This window comes from Odocoileus virginianus, chromosome 11 (assembly GCF_023699985.2).
Source record: "Odocoileus virginianus isolate 20LAN1187 ecotype Illinois chromosome 11, Ovbor_1.2, whole genome shotgun sequence".
NCBI classification, from domain to species: Eukaryota; Metazoa; Chordata; class Mammalia; order Artiodactyla; family Cervidae; genus Odocoileus; species Odocoileus virginianus.
In genome coordinates this window covers 69,474,298-69,499,333 of record NC_069684.1, presented here as the reverse complement: position 1 = coordinate 69,499,333, position 25,036 = coordinate 69,474,298, and the positions used below count along the sequence as shown (strand labels likewise).

At 53.2% G+C, this 25,036-nt stretch overlaps 1 protein-coding gene across 2 annotated transcripts; it reads right to left on the bottom strand.

The window, feature by feature from the left end:
* Positions 1–685: 685 nt before the first annotated feature.
* On the bottom strand, positions 686–19,330 carry PIGR (polymeric immunoglobulin receptor). 2 transcript variants are annotated; one of them, XM_070474558.1, is made up of 11 exons: positions 19,247–19,330; positions 10,970–11,064; positions 9,885–10,229; positions 8,485–9,138; positions 7,033–7,365; positions 5,759–6,082; positions 4,435–4,600; positions 3,918–4,039; positions 3,169–3,300; positions 2,988–3,046; positions 686–1,979 (listed from the first exon to the last, which is right to left on the bottom strand). In XM_070474558.1, exons 2-11 carry the CDS (start codon positions 11,010–11,012, stop codon positions 1,881–1,883), a joined length of 2,277 nt encoding a protein of 758 aa, XP_070330659.1. In that variant the 5' UTR covers positions 11,013–11,064; positions 19,247–19,330; the 3' UTR covers positions 686–1,880. The 2 variants fall into 2 exon arrangements, with proteins under 2 accessions (XP_070330659.1, XP_020756579.2); XM_020900920.2 differs by lacking the exon at positions 19,247–19,330 and adding an exon at positions 18,291–18,410.
* Between the last annotated feature and the right edge of the window lie 5,706 nt (positions 19,331–25,036).

Sequence of the window (25,036 nt, the reverse complement as noted above, 5' to 3'; positions counted from 1 at the left end):
GAATATGACAAGGTTTAGCACCAGAACCTCGGAATGGCCTTAGGCAATAAGGGGATCCTTTATCTAATCTCTGTCCCCCAAGAGACTTTGGGTCAATTATTCTAAAGTCTAACACGTATCATCTAAACTGTCCTCTAGTTGATAGATACTCCAGTATTCTTGCCTGGAAAATCCCATGGACAGAGGAGCCTGGTAGGCTATAGTCCATGGGGTCGTAAAGAGTCGGACACAACTGAGCAACTATACTTTACTTAGTTAATAGTCTGTGGAGGGAGTTTATTCATTTGATTACCTGAGTTTTGATTAACAGCCTCTTGATCTTAGCGGAAACCCCAGGGAGGTATGAGATTTAAGGTCAAGTGTTCCACGGATGCTATGCCAAGATATCTTTTAATGCGTGGAAGGAGCGCTGGTTACACCTGCTTTCAGTCTTAATTATCTTCTATAACACAGAGCTTTGTGGTCTTGACCACTGGTATAGACCCTAAACTATCTTTTTGTTGAAGATAATCTTGGTCCCACTTGCAGGCCACCTGCTAGCCCCTCTCAGCCCAGCGCTGGAGGTAGGGGAAAGCTGGTTTAGACTTGTGTCCTGGGATGCCTAAAAGTGGGACCACAGCAAACTGCTCTGAAAGGGTTGCCTGGGAGAACAGATGGTATGGGGACAAATGCAGTCTGAGCCTCCTTGGAGGAAATCATGGTCTTTAATTATTAATTAATTCACATTTTTGATTTGTTAGCAAGTGCCAGCTTGTAGATGCTAGTTGAAGTACAGAGCTTAGAAGGAAAAAAAAACTTAAACCTCAGTTCTTTGGAGTTCAGCCCCTCCCTGGCACCGTCAAATCCCCCCCCACCCTTTTTTTCCCTTTCCACTCAGAAGTCTTCAAATATGGGGGTTTTGAGTGTTTGACCATTCTCTTTTCCTATTAGGTCTCTGTGAGTGACAGACAGGGAAAGCGGTATCTTCCCTGAGGTGGGGCCTGTGAAAGACCAGTCTTATTTACGTTTTTCTTCTCCTTCCTATGGAATTCTGTCTATCTGGAGAGCAGAGGCCCTTCTGTAGAGACAGCAGTTGTCAAATCTAGCTTTGACATTAGCACATCTCACTTGCTGCCTGTGAGCAAACCTCTTCACCTCTTAGGGCCTCAGTTTTCTCACCTGTAAAATGGTAAGGACTTGCTGATGGTGCCTTGTGTGTGTGCCCATACACCTAAGGCCTCAGGGCTGCAGACTTTTTATGATTTCTCCCAATACAGGCAGAGGTATGGAAACCTGATGAGGATGTTAGTGAGTGTACACATAAAGAGATGCTGTGGCTTCCAGGGGCTCCGTGATGCTTGCAGAAGGCTGCTAGCTGGGATTGCAGCCTATCTATCTCAATGTCTAGCAGAGCACCTGGAATCTAGTGAGTAACCAAATGCACATTTTTAATGAGGGAAAGAAGAAGAGAAGATGGACTGGAGTGGGGATGGAGAGGTGCAGAGATGGGGTGGAAGGGAGAATCCCACTGACGTCCCCAAACAAGGGGACAGGGAAGCCCTGAATGGCCCCCCTTCTGCAGTTGTCTCCCCACCCACTCTGGTCCCTTTTCTTTCTGAGAGGCCCCTCTGAGATCTTAGTTCTCCTCCACACCTTTACTTCTCTCGTTTGAATAAGCTGCAGGTGGGAACTCCTCGTATCATCTCACCCCCAATAGGAACAAGTCAGCCAGGCTTGGATGCCACCAAGAAGGGACCAGCACACCTTCTGAGGACAGGTAGGAGAAGCCTAGGCGGGGTGTGAGTGCAGGCAGTGGACCCCCCGAGCTGAGGGCCCTGCGGATCAGCGTGATTCGGAGCATGATTGCCACGTGCGGAGGGAAGGGGCGCCTAGGGCTCCGTCTAGGCTTCTCTTGGTCCATCCTGGGTCGCAGCGGAGGCCAGGTTGTTGGCCTGGAGGAGGAAGGTGGTGAAGGCCTCGTCGGCTTCCTCCTTGGATGACTGGGGGGTAACAGGAGAGGAGTCAGTGTTGGGGGTCGCGGCTCTGGGACAGTGGGGGTCGAGGGGAGGGGTCGCTCTAAGTGTCCTAAATTAATGACCTTGTCGTAAGCAGCTCGAGCCTGTGTCTGCCCACCCTCCTCATCCCAGCCACTACGCTCACCTAGAGGGACTGATCGTGAGAAACGGAAAATTGCAGCTTCTAAAAATACCTCCCTCGGTCTCACTACCTCCTTTCAACACGTGGAGTGGAACCACCTCTGCGGCCTGGGACCCGTCCCCGGAAGCCCTGCCCACAGTCGTGGCCGAGGTGGCCCGGGCTGGCATTAGCCACAGAGGTTCACAGCTTCTTCCTCTACTAGCTCAGAGACACGCCACCAGGCTGGAGGGGATGGCTGTCCCCAGGACCGACCTGTTCCCCTCACTGTTCCAGATGCTGGGTTCTCTATGTGGCCACAAGATGTGGATGTGATAATAAGCATTAGTGCCTCGGGATCAGGGAAACATGAGGAGAGGGTAACCTGTGACCCAAAGGCAGGTAGGATTTCAAGTGATGTGGATCTTGGTTGGGGTGCGAAGGGGCCCCCCGTGAGCAAAAGTCTTCCAGGCCCAGGGAAAATGCCAGTCTCCCAAAATCCTCCTGTGAGGGTGCTGAGCTAAGTTTGTGGGTCCCACGGCCCGGGAAGAGCACCTCCCTGATCCCCAGCGAATGGCATTTGACTTGCCCTCCCTATGGCCAGAATCTTTAATGCGGTCACCGTCCTCACCCCCAAGTCCCCTCCCCACCCCCCTGCACCACCTCCATCCCTCCTCCTGTTGGTAGCCCATCAGTGCAGCTCACCTCCTGCCTCGGTTTCAGCCACATCAGTCCTGCAGCCAGAAAGGCGCACCCCTTCCCTCCCCTGGCACCAGTCCCCATCAGAGACGACTTCCCCAGTGTCTAACTGCAGGCCTTCGCGCTGCCTTTCCTCATCACCCTCACGAGGCCTCCTTCTCCCTCCTTGCCCTCACCCTCTTCGTCTTCTTGGGTTCTTTGTTCTCCACTGTGTCCTCGGTAGTGGTGGCAAACTCTGTGTGAAGAGCAGGAGAGGGGGGATCAGCCCTCCGTGGCCCCCCATTCCCGCTCCAGAGGCAGAGTCGGGGCTCATGCTTGTCCCCCGGGGCCTGGGCAGTCCTCCAGGGAGGGACGTACCGTCCTTCCCTCCGAGAGATGTCTCTTGGGCCTCTGGAGAGGCTCCCATGTTGTCACGTCCTTCAAAATCCCTGGAGTTCTCAAAGTCCGACATGCTGATGTCCGTCCGGTAGCTCCTGATTGAAATCCGGTCTGTCGGGGAGAGAAGGAGGGTTGGTGCAGGGCTGGGGGCGGAAGGTCCCCGAGGGATCCCTGCAGGAGAGCTGGAGTGGAGCAGGGTCTCTGACGGCTGTCTCTGATGAAGACCCAAGGCAGAACGAAAACGACCCGAGGCTCCCCGCCAGGCCCTGTCCACAGGCAGCCTAGACGCAGCAGCCCCTGACCTCTGTTCATCACTCTGGGACCTTCTAGCGCACAGGATCTCATTTTGTGCTCACACCAGCCCTTGGAGGTGATTATCCTCATCTCTGTCTCAAGCCGTATGGACACCAGAGGTATGAAGGGGACGCCCAGCGCCACCCAGCTGACTGGTCCTCACACCAGGCTGGAAGCCCAGGTCTGCAGGGCCCTGCCCTCCTCTTCCCGGAGCCCCTCCCTGTGAGCTTAAAACCCCAGTGACTGAAGATGCGCTTCCAGAGACGGCATTTGGACGGCAGCACCTAATGGAAGTTTTGGGCACGTGTGCGTTGGTCGTCCCCCACCTCCCTTTGCCCGGACCCTTCCTCCGAGCGAATGAGAGAGGATGGCCCTCGGCAGCCCCCTCGGGGCTGGAGGCTGCGGGCAGCGGGCAGGCGGCGCCTGGAACTCACCGACATTCTTCCTGTGCCGGGCTCGGACCACTCCGATCGCCACGACCCCCGCGGCCAGCACCAGGCCCAGGGGCACCAGGGTGGAGACGAGCACTTTGGAGCTGCCGCCGTGTTCTGCAGGGCTGGAGGAAGGGTTAGCTTAGTCCCGGCAAGGGACACCGGGGGTCCCAGGAGGGGCTGGCAGGTTGGTTCCAGCCAGTTCTGCCTCCCAGGTTTACCCACTCCCTCCTCCGGATACAGCACCCCACCCCACCCGCCTCCGTCCTTCTAAGAAGCCCTCCCAGACAGGACAAAAGCGAGCGCTGGGCCTTCCCTGCATCCCAGGACTGGGAGATGGGGCTGAATGGTGGACCGCGCCCCGGTCTCAGGAGAAGGGCAGAGACCACAGGCCAAGGCGGCATGGGTGCACCCACTCTCAAGAGGTGGACAGGCTCTCTTCCTGGGACCTGGTCACCCAGCCTCAAGTCCTTGGCCTCTCGAATGTTCTCCAGGTGGGGATCCCCAGGCCTCTCCTCACCGGCTGGTATCTACAGGTGCTCCGGGCCCACCAGCAGCATCCTTCGCGGCGCTTTCCTCTGCGAAAAACCTGGAGTCCAGAACGGCTTTGTTCTCGATCGCCCCGGCCCTTGATTCTATTGCTGCCCCCCCAGGAGCAGCCTTCACTTGCTTGGTGTCTTGGGACCCTGGGGAGAGCAGAGAGGGGCTTAAGTTTAGGGAGTCTGTGGAGCGGGGCTTCATTAGGAATCCCAGGGTCATGGAGAGATCTCTAGCCTTTTTGGACAGGGTCTCAGAGGACACGAGAAGCAGGGGGAGTTACGCTCTTCTCCAGTCTGTCACAGACAACCTCTGTCCTATTCACACCAACTTCACTTCTGCTGTAAGGCTGCGTGCTTAGATCCAGCTGTGCGCAAGGGCTGACAGGGAGATTCTTCACAGGGTTTGCCCAGGGCCTCTTGACTACAAGGAAATGGCAACCCACTCCAGTATTCTTGCCTGGAAAATCCCATGGACAGAGGAGCCTGGTGGGCTACAATCCATGGGGTTGCAAAGAGTCGCCCGCAGCTTGGCGAGGGGTCCCTCAGTGAGCCTGACAACTGGAAGCTGCCATAACCTCATCTCTACAGGCACTAAATATAGCCCTTGGGCGTCCCAAGAATCTGCTTGCCAACGCAGGGGACACCTGTTCTATCCCTGGGTTGGGAAGATCCCCTGGAGGAGGGCGTGGCAACCCACTCCAGTATTCTTTCCTGGAGAATCCCATGGACAGAGGAGCCTGGCGGGCTACAGTCCATGGGGTCACAAAGAATTAAACACAACTTGACCATTGAGCACGCATGCACACAAAAATACCCCCTCATTAGGGATAAGGCATTTCATGGGATATTTTTAGAAGCAGTTTGAAATGCAATCTTACTGGAAGAGATTGCCTGGATTTTCCTTACCAGACCTTGTGCATGAAGGTTATCTTGCCCTCTGGAGCAGACTTGGGCAGACTATGATGTAACAGTGACTTAGACACATCTACATGTAGAAGGCCTCTCCATAGAGAACGGGCTTCATCGTGGCCTGAAAGGGTGACTATGGGATTTGTCTTGAGACTGAGGTTAACTGACAAATCCACTATTTTTGATGAGTTTGTATGTTTATTTGGGATGCCCTTTTTTTGAAGGATAAATGAGAGCAGGTGGAGGCATAAGCCCCCCACCACCCCGCTCCCTGCTCCCCGTCCTTATAGTCAGACCTCTTATAGTCAAACCTGGGGCCACACTTGATGGAAGTTTTCTTAGGCAGTTTTCTCTGGGGTCCCCTGGGGCACATGGGCCTGGCCCTCGGAGACTCACCCTTCACTCTGTTCTCCACCGCCACGTAGACAGCCACTGTCTCTCCGTACTGATGGGCCTCCTTCACTCCGCACCAGTACCAGCCTTCATCCGCCTTGGTGACCGTGTTCAGGTTCAGGGAGACGATCTGGCTGTTCTGGTCGCAGTTCACAAAGGCCTGGCTGGGGCCGTCATCCTGGGTGGGCAGGGCGCTGCAGCCTTTGTTGCTCCACTTACACCAGTACTTCTCAAAGGAGTAGAACTTGCAGGGAAAGTGGCAGGAGAGCTTGAAGGGCTCTCCCAGCCAAGCCGTGACGTTCTTGGGTGCCTTGAGGCTTGGTTCTCCTGGAGCAGGGAGGGAGAAACAGGTGCAGAAGTTGGCCCTGGTGATGCTGCAGGCAAGTGACTGGGGGCCGGGGCAGGGGTTTTTTGTCCACAGTCCGGTTCCTTTCTGGATGGTGTGCTAAATAAACACACTATATTGAAGAAAAAGCACTTACAATTCTGTGCCCATGTAATAGACTATTGGTGACCACTATGAGTCATTCCAGTCTATCACAGACCACGGGCCTGGGCAAGGGCTTCTATGTGTTTCCTTGCTGTTATCTGCTCTCCTGGACTCAGTATGGTAGTGCTGGAGAAGACTCTTGAGAGTCCTTTAGACAGCAAGGAGATGAAATCAGTCAATCCTAAAGGAAATCAACTCTGAATACTCATTTGAAGGACTGATGCTGAAGCTGAAGCTCCAGTACTTTGACCATCTGATGCAAAGAGCTGACTCATTGGAGAAGACCCTGATGTTGGGAAAGACTGAAGACAGGAGGAGAAGGGGACGACACAGGATGAGATGGTTGGATGGCATCACTGTCTCAATGGACACGAGTTTGAGCAAGCTCCTGGAGTTGCCGATGGACAGGAAAGCCTGGTGTGTAGTGGTCCATGGGGTCACTATGAACTGGACGTGGCTTAGCAACTGAACAACAGCAAGAAGACTCAGTACAAAGAACTGAACTCTGCTTCAGCTGATGCCATATAGACTGTTAAAGAAGCTGATGCTCGTGATCACAGGAGTTGCTGTGTGTGGTGGTTTGAAGAGCGTGGGGGCAGGAAAGGGTGTTTGTTGCTGGTATGAACAGGTGGGGGGAGAGTGCTAGTTATGGGATGAATGCTTGGGCTCTCTCCCGCAGCTTGGAGGTTCGGGAGGCGGGAGGCAGAGTGGCTGGGGCTGATGCTGCGGTTGACTGGAGGGGTCCTGGAGCTGCCTCCCCTCCCTCTTATCCAAGTTCAACTCTCACCTCCGACAACCTTGAGCTCCACCGTGGACGTCCAGCGTGAGTCGCCGTCGGTCACGCACCAGTAGAAGCCGGCGTCCTGGTCGGTGAGCTGGTTGAGGATGACGGTGAAGGTGCCGTTGCCTGGCTCGGCGAACAGTGCCAGCCTGCCCTCATACTGCTCCTTCACCAGCCCCTGGCTCTGCACCAGCTGCGGGCAGCGGCCGCTTTGAGCCTCTTCCCAGCGACACCAGTACTTCAGGCTGTTGGCGTCCTTCGGATTGTAGGGGCAAGATACGGTCACAGAGCCTCCCTTCACACCTTTCACCACGGAGGGACTTGCGGGGATCACGGTCTCTGGAAGCACAGACAGAGATGGGATGGGAGAATTCAGCCTGGTCTGGGCCGCCTCCTCCCCGTAGGCTCAGCTAGGGTGGAGAGTGAGGTTTAGAGCAATCCCCTTACTGGCCTCAGAAAGTAAAAAAGTCTTTCCTAATGTCACAGAGCCTGGTGCAGGAGCCTTCACCCTGTCTCCAGGGACTTCCCCCACTATTCCTTCCCCACCTTCTTCTGAGCAGAGAACGAAAGGCATTTAGAGTGACCATCAGCCTTTTGCCTTGGGCTTCTTATAAGGTCTCCCTCTAGGTAGTTTTTGTCTTTTTATTATTAGTTCATCCCATAAGATGGCCAGGTGGTTTTTTCCTCCAAATTAAGAAAATATATTTAGAACAGTATGATTTAAAATATACACTATGTAGCATAGATTAATTTAATTATTGAGGGCCACAAAGGCTGTGTCCAAGAGAAGCAATGGTATATCTTCAAGAAACTAAAGCTGAGGCTCTGGGAGAGTCCCAGGCAAGCAGAGATGCTGATGGAGGTGGTGAGGACTGAGCTGGCGGGAGAAAGAAGGGCAGGGAATGGGAAAAGCCTCAAGTGTAGTGACCGCAAACTTCAAGTACTGGTTCAGTTTCTCAAGAAGGTAACTCTCTGCAGAGTGCTCCCAGGGAGGGGAGGGGCAGGGATCCAGCCGGATCATACTGAATGACAAGGAGCCCCAAGAGATGTTGGAGGGGAGATTTTAGAAGGTGGGGCATTGACCTGGGAAAGCTATGAGACCCACACAAGCAGGTGAGCTGCCATCCTGCTCCCGGGTCAGGGAGACTCCACGTTGAGTCCTTCCCAGGGCTCTCTGAAACCCAGACAGTCGGGAAATTCACCCCCTCCATTCCTAAGGATCAGGGGCAGCCATCAGAGGCCTTTGGTAGCGGAGAAGAGGCGGTAAGAGGTCGCACAAGGCAGAGGCCATCGCGCACAGCTTCGGAGCTCTCGTGCCGCCCCCAGACCATCCGGTCCGGGGCTTGTCAGTGAGCAGATACGGTCAATGGACAGATGCTGTCAGACAGCCCCAGAGGGCCGAGCAGGGCTCTCCCCTGCAGATACCCACCTCGCCCCTCTCCGCCTCTCAGGTCTCACCTTCATTGACGAAGAGCTGCCAAACCTGTACAGGCCAGCCCTCTTGGGGCTCACCCTCAGGCTGGGCCCCGCACACGTAGCGCCCCGCGTCCTCTTTCCTCAGGCTGGTAATGTGCACGCTGACGACGCCGTTGGTCTTGGCCTGGAACAGGATCCTGCCCTGGAAGTCCCGAGACTTCTTCCCCAACGTGTTGATGACCACATCGCAAGCTTTCCCGTTCTTCTGCAGGCACAGAAATTTGGCCATATTTGCCACCTCGGGGCCCAGGGTGCAGTCAAAGGTCACCGAGCTCCTCAAGTCTCCGTAAATCAGTTCAGGCTCAGGCTCTAGCACCTGGAGGACAGCCTTGCTCTTATCGGCTTTGGCATCGTCCCCAGCCTGGCAGACATACGTCCCAGCATCACTGCTCCTGATTTGGTTGATGACAATGCTGAACACTGATGTGTCGGTACCCAGGATACTGAGATGTGCTCTCTCAGCATAGTCAAAGCTCTTATACCCGGTGGAGTCGATGATCTGGACACAAGCCTGGCCTATCTCCTTGCACAGGGATTTTATCTTCTGAGAATTTGCTTTTGTGAAAGGGCAGTTGATGGTCACGGTCCTGCCCAGTTCTACAGGGTAGACGTGGACATCACTTGTCTGTACAGGATCTGCGGGGTGAAGGGTGGGGAACAAGTTGCGGTGTTAGTTTCTTGCATCGTGGGATGCTGAGCTGCCTTCCGCACAGTTCAGCTCCTCAGTGTTTCTGATGAGGGCTGGCTGTGCTTGTCACCCGCAGGGCCTTCTTTCCCAGAGAGACAGTGCCAGAATCTGTCTTCCAAAGCCCAGCTTTACTGCTGCCTCCTCCAGGAAGCCTTCCCCAGCTGGCACTCTCCCCTGCTCTATTCTCACTTGATACTTCTGCCCGTATCATTTGTTACATCCAATCTTACGGTCTTTGGACAAGAACTGATCATTTAATTTATGCGGAGACTTCTGAGGGACTATTGGAGGTCAGGTAAGAGAACACATGTTAAAAGAAGTCTGGTGGCTCAAGGTCTTGATCTGAAGGGCGCTGTAATGGCAGGAATTTAAGGATCCCTACGAATCTCCCCCTGCTCGTGGACCTCTGGTCCCACCTACAACAAATACGAGGAGAGAATTTGTTCTCCTCACGCTCTTCTAAGCTAGAGCTTTAGTAAAACCAGAACTGTGTCAGGCCCTTAAGACCTAGAGCGGCCCATCCGCCCTTCCCCTATCCAAGTAGGTCCCATCTGGCTCATTCCCACCTTCTACTGTGCAGATGGAAGGCTCTGGATGGACCCACAGCCTTCCCCATGCCAGGACTCCCTGCCCTCTCGGGAAATCCTTCCTCCCTCTCGCTATCCCCAGAAATCTAAGGAGCCTGAGCCCTTACCTTGGCTGACCACCAGGCTCACATCGAAGTTGAGACCGCGGCTGCTAATGCCCAGGCCACATTTGTAGCGACCCGAGTCGTTCTGTGTGAGGTGGCTGATGTCCACCACAAACGTGCCGCTCTCCGGGAAGTTGGTGAGGTTGGCTCTGCCCATGTAGTCGCTGGAGACGTAGCCGCCCGAGGAGATGAGGGTTGTGCAGTAGCCCCTGGCTCCCTGCCGGCACCAGTACTTGCGCGTGTGCCGGTTGACGGAGGTGGGCGGGTAGTAGCACGTGATGGACACCGAGCGGCCTTCCACACTGGCCACCTCCTCGGGACCAAAGATGGGGCTCTTCATGGAGACCACTGCGGGGACACAGACGGGCTTTCTGAGGCTGTCGGAGGGAAAGCCTCCTGAGGGGGTCTGGGCAGTCCACGCTGAGGACATGCACTTTTCCTCCTGAGATGTGTGGTGCTGCAGCTAGGCAACTGCTACATTGCACAATTATTAAACAATTCTAAGATTTTAATCTTAATTCATTAATGATAGCCCATTAAGAAAACAAATGGCAAACTTATTTAGTGATATCCCTTGCACGTATACATATATTTATAATATTTCTTGCATATATACATATATTTATACATATTTAAATATGTATAACATATTTATATATTATATTTTTATATACTTTTAAATATATATAAACATATATATTTATATTTAAAACCATCCTTGTGGAGTGTTATATTATTTCATTTGTTATCTGCTATTTCCCTATATTTCTAAAACACTTTGTAGATTCTTTTTTTCTTTTTTTTCCAGATAAAAATGTTAACAGGCACAAATATAAGTCATTTCTCCCAAACCCCAAAGCAACTCAGAGTGAGGCTTGGTTCAAGGTCAAGGTCTTGTTTTCCTTATTCCCAGTGAAGATCCTTGGCCAGACGGGCGAGAGTGCCATTTCCAGCCCTGACACCCCAGCGCTGGCTCACCCACCCTCCCTGCACTGCCTGTGGTTGCTCCCCAAGGGGCTGCGAGCCTTGCGGGGCCGCCCCTGGGCCCCGGGGACTAGGGTGGAGGGGCTGGGGCCTGGCCAACGCACCTGGGAACACAGCCAGCAGGCAGGCGAGGAACAGGCGCGACATGGCTGGGGGCTCCTGCGGGGCTCTGCCACCAGGCCACCGACCTGCGTGGTTGCTGAAAGACAACGGCACAAGGGGATGAGACGCCTCTGTCGTCCAAGACTCGCTGACCTTCCGGCCTCTGTAACACCCGTTTGATTTTGCGTCTCCAGTAATGAACATAAAACCTGTCAAAGAATGAACGGCCCCGTCTTTCCCATCACATGTCCAAGTCCCGTCGTCCCACAATGCCTTTTGTTCTTTAGTAGGGATAAGTAGACGTTTATCTTCTCAGCTAAGTTGCCAGTTCCTTTGGGTTAGGGACACACACATGCGTCATTTCCTCTGTTTCCCCACCCGCATGGGGCTGGGGGTAGGCACCGTCGTGGGCAAGATCAGTAGGATCTCAGGAACAGCTCCCCAGATCATTGGTTACTGCCAAGAAGTATCTCCACCTCTCTGTTCCAGCTGCCCTCCCTACTTCCCTGGGAGGTGGAGGGGACCTGACATATTTTATGGCCTGTCACATGAGTAAATAGAGATGCATAGAGGCAGCCTCATAAGGGTTAAGGTGATGATGATGGTCACAAGAGCTGCCAACGGTCCTGGAACATGGTTCCATGATGTCCCCGTGAAACAATGTAGCTGTAGTATCTCATTTAAACTTGGTATCACTCCTGACAGGCAAGCATTCTTATCTCTACTTGACATAGGAGGAAAGGAAAGCTTAAAGGTTAAGGGCTTTCCTCAAGGCCACACAAGCATTAAATGTGGGAGTAGGTAGCGTGGGGGTGGAGGTGGTGGGGAAGGCCAAACCCTGCATTATCTGACTCCCAGAGTACAAGCTCTGAGCCCGTCTCACTGCCCGTATTCCATCTCACACCGAGTGAGGTGCTTATCCTTCGTGCTTATTCTTGTTATCTGTGGAGCGCTCTTTGCTTTTCAAACGTTGTCATTTACACCACTTTACTGGAGCTCTAGAAGTTCCCTTTAAATGAGACAGGACAGATAAGATTATAACCACTTCCTGGATAAGAAATATCAAGATCGTGAGCTGCCGAGTGACATGCCCAGGATTTCCCAGAGACTCCGTTATGGGGTCCGGGTTAAACATGTAGGTGTGACTGCCTCCTCCTTGGTGAGGCTGACGGGCAAAGATGGAAAATCCAAGGGGAGGCCACTCAGAGGGTGTCGCACGTGTGGACCTTGTCACATCTGGGGACACAGCCCAGGACTGGGGAGGGCTGAGAACCGCAGGGCCTGGCCTGACCGCAGCTGTCCTCTGGACCCTGGCTGACCGCAGCCTGGAGGAAGATGGAGGTGAAGACGGGAGTCCCCACTCTCCCACGGACCTTGCCAGGCTTTCAGTCTTGGAACAGTCTTGACGATGATGGGGGGAAGGAGGAAGCTGTGTTAACACATGTTGGGCAGTGATGAGCACCCATAAAGATAAGGAGGCTTGAGGCAGCAGGGAGCGCAGAGACCTGTCTCCCAGGCCCCCCTTCCTGCCTTGGCCTCGCTCCTGCTCCCAGAGACGCCCTTCACTAGCTTGAGCCAAAGGCAATAGAGCTGTTTATCTTGGTTCCTTCTTTTCCGTGAGGGAATTTCCCAGCAAAGCACCTCTTTATTTCCTCGTGGAGATAAAGGTATTCTGTTTCTCCAGTTCTTCGGAAGAGTTGGGGGAGCGGGTTCGGGGAGGTAGGGACAAATATGGGTGTCGGGTGGCAGCTGGAGCCTCTCTTGATTCCGGTTAATTGCCCTGGACTTTTCATACCAGGCCAATGATTAACCTCTGGAGTGCGGCCTTAGCCAAATGCCAGCGTCAGCTCCAGCTCGGATGTGCTCTGGACGAAGCTGGCCGCAGGACCACCCGGGGGGACGTGGGACTGACTCCCAGGTGGGAGGCAGGGGTCAGAGGGCTGGGAGGTCTTTCTTGCCTGGAACCTTGGGATGGGCTCACTGCAGAGTCCTGCCACCTGCTATTTGCACTGGGCTTGGGCACAGTGGCTGGTGGGAGGACACCGTGCCATCTGCTTTAAGGAGCCCCAACCAACAGGGGCTCTCTGGTTCTGGTCTCTGTTCTCTGCTGACATCAGCAAGCTTCCTGATATTTCTCTGGGCTGCAGTGGGTCTTCCCATAGGCTGAGCTGGAGGAGACATTCCCTAGTCTGGACTGGTAACAGCCACTTGCCCTGGCTTGCTGCAGGCAGAGGCCGCATTTTCCAAAGCAGTGGTCCCGACTTTCTCCCCAGGTGTCTCTCATTGGTGACATGCTTGGCTAGCGGTGAAGGTCCGTGTAGGGGGAGGATGCTTACATGTGCCCCATTACCCTTTGCATAACCTCCCACCAGGGACGACATCACCAGGTATGCAGAGCTAGAGGGCAAGTTTTGTGGAAGCTGACTTTGGTAGGAAGCCCACAGTCCAGTCCCCGGGGAGACTGGACTCTCCCCACATCCCCACGTTCTCAGGAGCAGGAAATCTCTGCTCAAAACTTCACTTAAAGCACAGTTTCTCTGCTCTCAGCTGAAAGACCCTGGGCTTTGCAAAACATTAGAAATCCCTTCCTCTCAAAGTCTTAAAACCATACTTGTTCCCAAACCTGGGAGATTCGGGTGTCAGGGAGACCACAGTTCCACAGGGCTGGAGATGGATTCAAAGGAGTTGCTTTAGGAAGGAAAGAAAGAGTACAATATTTATTGGGCACAGGATGCTCTGCTACCTTCTTTTCTTTATGACTTTATCCACCATCACAGCAACCCAAGGGATAGAAAATATCTTCATGGGCAGATAAGAAATCTAAGGGTTAGAGAGATTCTGGCCCCAAGACTTATAACAGAATGGGATCAAATTGGTACCCAATTATCACTCCTTGGATGCTCAGAGGGACCTATTCTCTCAGATATATATAGGTTAGTATATTATGCATGAAGGCACCTTTCCTGGCTCTTAAAATAGGAGTTGTATTTTCACTAGTCAGGCTGGGATAATCTAGATCATTCTCATTTTACCAAGTTACTGCCCCTTATGTATTCACAATGTATGTCTGCACAATTGCAGGTTGGGCTAGGTGTAGGCCCTGCTGAAGAATAGAGTTTACCATCTCATAAAATTAGCTAGTTCACCTTCAGTCAGAGTGACTGATCTTCAGCTCTCGTGGTTTAGAGTCAGATGATTGTCCGTCTCAGTTCAGGCTTTCTCCTCTATCAGCGGGAGAGGGTCTTCTGGACCAGGGCCTGGCATGCCTGCTGGTGAGCACGTGGCCCTCAGTGACTCTGGGTCATCACCAGCTTGGCTCATAGCAGAGGGACCGTTAAGGCTCTCATGGTCCTCGGGGCTTTGGGGGAACAGCGAGCAGGCACCACGGGGGGCTTGAAGCCATGCTGGCAGTTTCTGACTTCCTGTGAGTGTGAACTTGGGGCAGTAGGGAGCTTGGGGCTCAGAGAAGCAGGGAGCAGCTGGCCTGGCTGGGGAAGGGGCTTTCCTTGGCCTGAACTGATGGCCAGGAGAGGCACTGCTCGAGTCCGTGTGGACTTATCACTCTCTTCTCCTGTGGATGCAGAGGCCGGGCACACACTAGAGCGAGCCTGGAAACCACGGCACCACTAGGGGAGGGAGGGCAGTCCGTGAAGTCTGGAAGGGCCTCAGGCTTGTAATGACAGTAGGAGAGGTTACATAGTTTACGTAAGCCCTGGAGTACGGGAGAATCTCCAAGCACAGGCAGTGTTGCAGAAAAGGAACTGAAGCTAGAGAGAGCAGGGAGATGCAGAGAGAAGCCACAGGTCCCAAAGAAGGCATGAGCTAGGAAGATCCAAGACTTTCTGGTCCCATTCCTGTCAAAAGTAGGCATGGAAGACTTCGGCAGAAATGAAACATATGGAATCCAAGCTCCATGAAGCTCTGGGAATAAGCCTTGTAGATTTTCAGATGGCCTTTCAGCAGAGACTGAGAAGCCCTGTTATTGACTCTATCCCATTCCACCTTGATGTGTAGGTGTTTATGTCACCCACTCTACCAGATGGTAGGCTCCTGGGAGGCAGGGTCCACTGAGATCAATCTCTCCATCTCCAGAAGGCACTCTCCGGGGAGTGCCTGGCAAGGACCAGCTGTTCAGAAAAGACCGATCAGATTGGGAATGGTTATGGCCTCATTCCTTCTCTGAGAAGGACAAAGTCAGGGCTGAATTTCTCTCACTTTGCCCAATGCCTTCTTTGTTCTGGGTGCTCACAGGACAGTAGCTTGGGGGAGGGTGGAGGAGAACTCAGAGGTCCAGAGTCCTGCTCCGTCACAGGCGACCAGAAGAGCTCTCCCACCTAGGCAAAATGTGCTGGCTCAACCCTGCCATCTGTAAAGTGGGAATTATCGTCCTGACTTGTCTAGTTGAGGGCCCCCTTGGGATGGGAGACTAGGGTTAATGTAGAGAGGCACTCCCAGGCATGTGACGTGCTCGTCCGCTGTCAGAGGCTGCGATTGCTTGTTAGCACAGGAGGCTGACGGCGTATGCACTTGACTTTCACGGGTGCTGTGCGCTTAGTAGCACAACGTAGGGACTCCTCAGGCTGCTGTTGGCGTTCTCACTTGGGAATTGTGTGATTTGGGGCAGTCTACTTAAATCCATGAGCCCCACTGTTCATCTGTACACTGGAGATAATTGCATATAGTCTAGTGAGTTGCCACAAGGATTAAATGAGGCAACATATGTAAAGTCCTAAGTAGGGTATCGGGCTGAAAAATAACAGTTCTTTTCTCATATCCTCTTTAAAGTCAACACAGTTTCCTCTTTTTCCTGTCTCGGAGTGAGAGAACAGACGTCTGTTTGCTGTGCATCCTTTGAAGACTAGGGGCGAGCCTTTCAGATTGGACTAGCATGGCCAGAAAGAGCAGACATGTGCCAGGGACTCGGTTACGAGTGAGGTCCTGATTACAGCTGGCACAATGGAGCCACGTTCAGGGGCTTCAGATGTGCTAACTCATTTAGCCCGCACAGTCACCCTAGGAGGTGGGGTACAATGGGTAAACACGTTTCACAAATGAGACAGTTGAGGCCCTGAGAAGTAAGATGCTTGCCCAAAGTTACACAGCAGGTAAGTGACTGGGGTGGGGTTCAGATTCAGGCAGGCTGGATCAAGCATACAAGATTTTAGGTACTGTGGAGGGTCTTAAAGTTGAGGGGAAGCAGTCAGAAGGGGCAGAAGCAGGAAATCCAGTCTTAGAGGAGAAGTTAGTCCAATTCTCTCCTCTCTGCTTTTCACAGGAAACGTGGTTCCTGTGAAAAGACTCTATCTGAACTCAGAGGTAGGTGCCAACAGAAGAATTTTTTCCTGAAAATTAATAATGGCTGCTATTTATTCAGCACTTACCATATGTATGGCAGGTTACATTCGTTTCCTGTAACCAGACACATGGCCTCCAAGACTTTTTTCCAGTCCATCACACTGTGTCAGTGCCAGGGTCTTTGGGATCCCAGCTCCCGCCCACCCAGAGAGAGGGCAAGACCTAGGTGCGGGGGTCTCTGCTGAGCACATGCGTGTGCTACTGTTTAAAAAAGTTGCGTGTCGTGTTTTTTTAGGTGATGTCAAAATATCCCCATGACCATACCAAAACGACTGTGCCCAAATGTTGTCAATTATACCTGCTGGATGACCTTACACCACTCATATTAATTCACAGCCTCAGTTTCCTCAACTGTAACATGGGTTTATGAACCTGCCCTGCCTCCCACTCGATTTCTTTCAGGTAGGAAGAAGATGAAGCTGTGAAAGCCAAGGGTAAGTGTGTTTTCTACCTGGCTGCTGCTGCTGCTAAGTCGCCTCAGTCGTGTCCGACTCTGTGTGACCCCATAGATGGCAGCCCACCAGGCTCCGCCGTCCCTGGGAGTCTCCAGGTAAGAACACTGGAGTGGGCTGCCATTTCCTTCTCCAACGCATGAAAGTGAAAAGTGAAAGTGAAATCGCTCAGTTGTGTCCGACTCTTAGCGACCCCATGGACTGCAGCCTACCAGGCTCCTCCGTCCATGGGATTTTCCAGCCAAGAGTACTGGAGTGGGGTGCCATTGCCTTCTCCATTTCTACCTGGAAGCTGCTACTATTACACTATTTGTAAAATAAGCTACAGAGTCCAGAGGTTCTGAGAGACAGGCAGAGATAACAGAGCCAGCTGCTCTCCTGGCTCCTGATTCGTGGCTCCGTCTGCCACATCACCACACCCAAGGGCAGGGATGGATGCAGTTTCAAAACTGGCTCTGAGCATAGACAACTGCCTTCTACACTAACCCACGAATTGATGCATCCCAACTGCAGATGTTCAGGGCCTTGTAATTTCCCTGGTGAAGGAGGAGAGTGAGTGAAGGCTGTGGTACAAAACAGCACTGGCTGCGTAGGTGACCTGGGGGGCTGGTGAGGGATGCAGCACGCAGAACAGCTGCGCTTGTGCTGAGGGTCCCCGGCTGGCCTGGGATGCTGTCAGGATAAGAGAGCTGGTGTCTGAGGTCTCCTGGCTGCAGACGTAGCCAGAGCCTGAGCACTGAAGAATGCTGCCTGCTCCTGGCAGGGGGCTCTGCCCGCCTAGCTCACTTTCCCAGGAAGGACTTCATTTTTCCCAGCTTAGCAGGCACAGGATGGAACGGTGATGCACACTACACCTTGGGTGGCAGGGATCTGTGAGAGCAAAGCTGGGTGGAAGTTGCAAAGGATCTCAGGGTGTCTTCGAAGCCCAGAAAAATGGACTGTGTGTGCCATCACCAGAAAGCTGAAGGAAGAAATATTCGAGGGCTAGAAGGGTACCTGCCTTCTACCAGGACCTGCATAGGCATTATCCTATCTGGGTCTGTCTGGTGCTCAAAAATCCTGGAATAACTGAACTGAATTGGAAAATGCCAAAACAACCGTTATTTTGCTCTAGAGTGTTCAAAGCAATTTCACACATTTTTTTCATTTGAATCTCACATCAACCATAAGTGATCAGGCTTATTTTTATCCCCATTTTTCACATTAGGAAACAGAGGCTGAGAGAGCAATTAGGTGACTTGCCTAAGGTCATGGTTAAATTATGGAGGAGTTAGGAGGGAACTCAGAGACCAAATTTCGAGCAGAACATCATGTGCCAGGCCCAGACATCCTTTCTTCCCATCTGCTGAGCATTCACCCCTGGTCCTCACTAGTCTCTCTGGGATGTTCCGGGGCTTGTGCCCGTCAGCTCCCCCACATTCCCCTCATCCCACTCTTGGGGGTACTGGGGATTGTGCGTGCAGAGGGCCCTTCCCAGATGGCATCCTTTTGGGGACCCCAGAGCAGCCCCACTTACTTTGAGCTCCTTCCTCCTGTCCAGTCAGCTTCGGGAGCACTGCCTGCTGACCAGTCCGCAGCCCCGGCTTTTCTAGAAGCCTCCGGCAGGACACTGGATGCTGCTGCCAAAACTGAAACTGTGGGGCTTGACCCACACCTGGGTTCTTAAAGGGACACTCTCCCATGGGCATGGCGGCTGGCCAGTGGCACGTGACTCCCACAGCCCTTGCTTTCCTTTCCTTTCCGCCTTCCTGCCTGGCTCCACTTGCTTCTCCTTGACCTTGGGGAGGCTCTGTGACTTGGGAGTCCCCCATCATTGCAGCTGCAGGATGGGAGACAGGGTATCAAGAATGGACAGCCTGTTCTGTTTGCTTTCCAGCTGCAAGATCTTAGGCAAGTCACCTTCATTATTTCTTTTAAGCTGGAAAATAGACAGGGTGATAGCAAACCTACAGGCTGAGGCTAGCACCAGATATTAGATGTGAAACACGCGGCCCAGGGCACGGTGCAGAGCTGAAATGCATTTGAAGGGGTACAGGCGGCAGGAATAGCCTCACATTTGCATGCACCTAGGGACACGTCCCCCCGTCCCTGAATTAAGTCCACTCTCTGCATCTCCTGCAGAGCCCCCTTCATCATCCCAGAGCCCCCAGGACCCGGGGACCGTGTCTTTCCCCTCTCACAGGCTAGAGGAGCTGGAGGCTCCGGCTGCCCTGGGCTTTCGGGAATGGCAGAGCTCCGGGTCTTGCTGGGATCTGGGCTTATCGCCTCACTTGGCAAAGTGAGCGCTGGCCGCCTGAGCTGCGGTAGAAGCCTCCCTCCCTGACTCGGCTAGTCCTTGGTGGTTTCCCTGGCCTGCCCTGGTTAAGACTCCCAGGCGTTCCCCAAACGATCTTCGTCTGAGTCATACAAGTGGAGCCCCCGCATCACCTGTGTGCTCCCCCGACCCCATGCAAGAATACCACCCCATCTTACCTGTGCAGGGCTGGCCCAGCCTCTGTCTACAGCGTCCACAGGCCGAACCCCAGAAGGGGAAGAAGGAAAGGGGAAATAGAGTCCTGGAAAACACACAAGGCAGCCAGAACCCGGGTCTTATTTTAGCTAGCCACTCAGTCACGGTGGGCCATCAGTCTGAGGTCATGGGTTTTGCTGGTGAGAAAAGAAACCTTGTTTCCTATTGTTAAGCTTTTTTTTTCAGACCTTAAACCCATAATCTGACTGATGTTGGAAAAAAGTTACCTAGTCCCTTATAGGTAAAGTTGGTCCGATTCAGTGATATCTCATTCACTTTCCTCCCGATTTAAAACTTAGTCTCATTCTGGGTTTGCTTTCCTTTCTGCCCCCTGTCTCTGCTCTGGTGTTTCTGTGAACCCTGGGGGCGCGGGTCTGGGTGAGGGGGCGGCTTGCACCAGTGTGACCGTCAAGACGGAGGGAAGGAGCCCCCCACGTTGGCTCTCAGTTGGCCTCAGGCTCTAGAAGGAAATGGTCCCGTCCACTGCGGTGTGACACATCCTGCGGGTTGGTGGCCTTTACGCCGGCCCATCCTGAGAGGTCTGCTGTCTGCCCTGGGTCTCGTCGCTGTGTCTGGGCTCCTTCAGGTAGGACCTCCAGTGTGCGCAGGGCAAGTGTGGCTCACTCACATTTTCCTGGTACTTTCAGATCCTGTGCTGCAGAGTCATTCTCCCCAACACTCCTGTGGCTTTCTGCGTTCACCTGCCCCACGTAACTGGGGCTTCAGTGGACATTGGTAAGATGCTGACCCCTGGAGCTCTGTACAGGACAAGTGAGGCTCAGGCCCCCTTGGGTCTGGCACCCCCAAACCCTTGGGAGTCTCTCTATCGATGTCAGCCTCGGGGGGTGACAGGCACAGAGACGCATCGGTGGCTGGGCCATCTTTCTTCCCAGCTCAGCCATCGTTCTCCTTCCCTAGCTGCAAGATCAGCATGAAGTGGGAGAGTGTGCGGGGAGGTGGAGATGGTTTGGGGACAAGAGGGGAAAATTCTAGTTCTGCCAGGTTATACGGCTCCTTTCAAAGGTTTTTCCTTCTTCTCTCTCTCTTCTTTGGAAGTTGATGGTCAAGCTATTTGTAGGCTTTGTTCTCTTACTCTCATTAACCCATTTCCCCCAAAGCTGGGCTAACTTGTGTCTAGTTGTCTGGAGTCTGGCTTAAGGGGGACCCACTGAGCCCTAGGACACAACCTTGGTGAGTTAGGGGCCTGTGAGGAGGGACGGAAGCCTGTCCAGGAAACAGCTGCTTCTCAGGCTGCCTGGGGGGCCCAGGGCTCCTCTCCCAGCCCTACAGTCTGTGATAACGGGACATTTCCTGGATCATGTCCTGGTGTTTTCCCAGGAGTCCCCAAAACCATCTTAGCTGATGGTGCCCATGCCCCGAAAAGTACCCCAAGCCCACATTGCCTACTGACCCAGCTTAGGGAAAGAAGCAAATGGGAAGCAGAACCAGGGTAGAGTCGTGAAGTCAGAACCCTGCATCCTATTTCGGGCTCAGCCACATGCTAGCGGTGTGACCGGAGTCCCCCAGCTTCCCGTCTTTCGCTGCGGTTTCCCCACCGGGAACCCACTGGCCCCAAGACATAGCCTGTGCCTCCTAGTCCTAGGGGAGGAAAAACTGGCCGCCTGACTCAAGAGTGATGCCGGTAAAAGCAGGAGTCACACTTCCAAGATGGACAATGCATCATCTGTTTAAGAGTTCCCCCTCCCTCTTAAAATAATAATCAAAGAGGAAAATAATAATGAGAAAGGCTTCTTGCTTGCCTTTCATGACTCTGGGACTCAGCACGAGTCAGCTGGGGAGCCCTGGCCTGGGGTCAGCGAGCCTGCACCCGCCTCTAACTTACTGAGCGACGTTCGCCAAATCACTTCCCCCCATTGGTTAAACGGGGGCGCTGGACCAAATGACCTCCAAGGCTTTCCCGGTTCTAGGACTCTGTGCTTTTATTGAGCATTGCATTAGTTTCCTGTGGCGGCTGCAACAAATGACCACAACCTGGGTGGCTTAAAACAACTGAGAATTGTTCTTTCTTGGAAGGCAAACGTCAGAGATCAGGGTCTGGGCTCAGGGCCCCCTGGGAGGCTCAGGGGAAGAACTGGACCCTTGTTTCTTCCAGCTCCTGGTGGCTGCTGGCATTCCTTGGCACTCTTTGCCCTGTATCCACACCACTCTGATCTGTGCCCTTGGCTCACATTATCTTCTGTGTGTCTCAGATGTTTCTCTGCCTCTCTTACAAGGACATTTGTGATGGCATTTGGGGTCTGTCTAGATGATCCAGGGTGATCTCATCTCAAGATCCTGAACTGAATTACATCTGCAAAGACCCTTTTCTCAAATAAGGTAACACTCACAAATTCTAGGGATCAGAGGTGCACCTGTCTTTGGGGGGCCATTTTTCAGACTTCCACAGACTTCTGCTGTGCCCATGGTCAGTTGTTCTATCAGTTGACTGCAAAACTATGCCCGCAGCAAGTTCGAGGTCCAGGGAAGTTTGAGACATGCAGGGGTGTGCATCCCTGCTCCCCAAGGGATTCTTGTCTAAGTGAAGAGTCATCAGCCCCACATACCAGCCAGGCAGTGCAGCCTTGGGAAAGCTCCCACACTCCAGGCCTGAAACTCCCTGGGTTCACATCCAAGTCCTGCCACCTCCTAGCAGGGGGCCCCTTGCCAAGTTATTTAATGTCTCTGGACCTTGGTTTTCTCATTTATAATGTGGGGCTAATTATACTTACCCCACAATTATGGTGTGAAGATTAAGTATAATATGGACAGTGGCTGGCATCTAGAAGGGGTTGATGGTTCAGCACATGGACAGCGTAGGCTTTTGGAATGGACTGATTCCCTGCTGACCCGTGAGGAACCACGGGCAGGGAAGTGGAAGGACTTGGCCAGGTCTGCACAAAGAGTTGATGGCCCTGATGGTCTGCACAAAGAGTTGATGGTCGAGAACCAAGGTCTCCCAGCATTGAACGCTTTCCTCCACTTCCCAAAGCCTTTACTCCCCCAGATGAATCTTTTGAAGTCTGTTTTCCCAGGCAGCCAAGGGCTCCCGTTTGCACCCTGAATTGATCCCACCAAGACGGGAGAAGGCCAGGTCCACAGGCCCCCCAGGTTGGCATGACCAGTGTGAGGCTCCCAGACCCCGGGCTGACGCAGCCACTGACAGCGCAGGGGAGGCCTGCGCCGTCTGGTCCTTCCCCAGATCTCCAGTGCCCTCTCAGCATCGCTCACTGTGGACAGCCCCCATGAGTGCGGCTTTGCGGGACAAGGGGGTAAGAGTGGACAGGGGAAATGCCTACCACTGCTGTTTGCTGCCAGCTCTCTGCTCCCATGTGCAGGTCTTTAGCTGAGTCAAAGTTTAACCTTCATGTGCAGTCAATGTTTAATCCCAGGCCAGCCAGCCCTGAAATTGAGCATTTCTTGGTAAGCATTTGTAAAGCATTTTAGTAATAATCGCTGGAAAATAGAATTGTGACAGTGACTCTGCAAGAGCTAAATACCAAGCCCCTGTGCACCCCACCCTGTTTTTCAAGGAAGTGGACCATGTGGGATTATTTATGCCCAGGTTGCCTGCTCTTGCCATCAGCAAATAATGATCTAGTATTTCCTGGCCCAGCTGTCATCTCCTGGCAGGAGCACATCGCTGGCTCTTGCTGTTTTAATTTCGCCTTTGGGGCTTGAGAGAGGGCCTGGGATGTGGATGACTGCACTTTTGCTCAGCTTGGCAGTGTGGTCCCTAGTGTGGTCACTGCCTGGAGCCCCAGACTGGAACAGTCCAGTTGGCCTGGCTTAGCTCGGGGCAGATTTTGGAGGAGTCTCTGAGCCCAGACTTACGTTCAGAGGCTTTCTGGTGAACCTGCCCATCAGGAAGTAGGTAGGAGGAAGCTTCTTTATAAATGTTTGCCTGGCTGGTGGGTGGTTTCATAGGGGCTCCACAGGGCCCTTCTTAGGGGGCTTGGAGCAGAGCATCTGTGACCTGGCAGCCTCGTGTCCACACCAAGAACAACCGCAGTGAGGGGAAGTCACAGCGGCACACTGGGCGGCAGGCACGTGGGGACTGTGCGGGGAGAAGGGCTACTACCGCGTTCACGGTCCAGGTCACTGGATGTGTCTCAGAGCGCGACTGACTGGCCACGTGTGTGCAGCGGGGCCTCAGATCTTTTCTTTGGTCTCCATGAACTCGCTGAGTCACCTGCTTCTCCCCGACAACCTGCCTCCCTGTGTCACTGCCCAGATGTCCAGGCCCTCTCTGTTTCCCTAGCTCTGTTGCTTCCTAATTAGAAAGTGAAAACGACATTTCTCCTGAGCCTTATGGAGTGGGCTGGGGAGGGGGGCTGTCTGTACCTGATCGTTGTGACTGGTGGGGGTGTGATGGCAGAGATGGCGGTGGGCACGCCTGAGCCTGTGTCTGGCCCCGAGGAGGCTAGACGTGTCGAACCTGAACGTGAAAGATCCTGGAAATGGAAAGTTGGCTTCAGTCCCCAGCCTCCCTCAGTTTCCCCTAGGCCAGTTCCGGGATCCCAGAGAGCTTTTATTCTCTGATTCTTCCAGGCAGGAACAAATGATCAAATCTTTTCTGAAGTTACCAAACCACTCTCTTGCCCTCCACTGCCTCCATCCCCTGGCCAGGCAGGGGCGGAAGAAGGAAGACTTTCAGAGCAGACATCCAAAGTCAATAGGTGGAGTGTCAGGTGACAGGACCCAGCCCCTCTCATAAGCCACTGGGGTCCTCCTGAAAACTTGCTGTTTCCTTGTTCCTGGTCTGAACTTGGCCTTTAGCCTAAGCTTTGCCTGGCGGCAGCCTTTGAAAAAACATCCTCTGTGATCCTCTGCAACCTGTGCCCAGCCGAGCCTCCACATTCCCATCTGTACAATGGCGTACAATCTGCTTCTTTCCAGTGACACATGCTGTAGTTAGTTTTCAGCTGTCTGTGCTACACGGATGGCGGAGAGTTGTGTTTCCTGACCAGTCTGTCCTTCCCGGGCCAGGATTTAAAGGAGTGAACTCTCCAGTGCCCTCTTCCTGAACTCTTGTCTGAAGTGCAACATCGTCAAACTATGGGACAACTTGGAAAATGCTTTCGGTCACGGCCATCATGGCTGTCTTCCTTCTAAGATACTCAGGGTTGGGAACCAGGAATCTGTAATATTAGGGAAAGAAGTGGCCCTTGTTAATTGAACCTCTATGCTCAGAGCAAAATTGGTAGGTCTAGATCAAGGCAACAAACAGGCAAAGGACGGGAACTGGTCAGAGGCTGGAAGAGGCAGAACATAGAAAAGCCCAGACGCCAATCAAGGAATGTTTCAGCCAAACAGGGCCAGGAGGCAAACGGTGGCCCGCTGACCCAGGGCTTCAGTGCTCGTGATGACTGCAGGCCTCTAGGAGTGTGGCATTGGGTCCGTCCCGGCAGCTGGCATTTCTCTGCTGCCCATCTGGTTTCAGCTGCCCCCTTGGAAGGTGGGCCGTGGGGTGATGGCTCAGACCCTTGTTGACAGTGAGGGGAGCAATTTGGCCTGGGAGGGCCAGTGCCTGTAAGTCACGCTGTGTCACTTCAAGAAAAATGGAGGGCTTGGTGGCCCTGGACTTGGCATGCAGCACCACCCACAGAGAGTGACTTCCTTTAGTACGGGCTCTCCATTCTCCATTCAACCTCTGTCAAGCTCTTGGCCCTGGATTATCTGCACCAATGGAAAATAATCACATAATCTATGTCTTCTTGACTGAAGTGAAGTGTAAGTCCTTTTGTGGAAATATC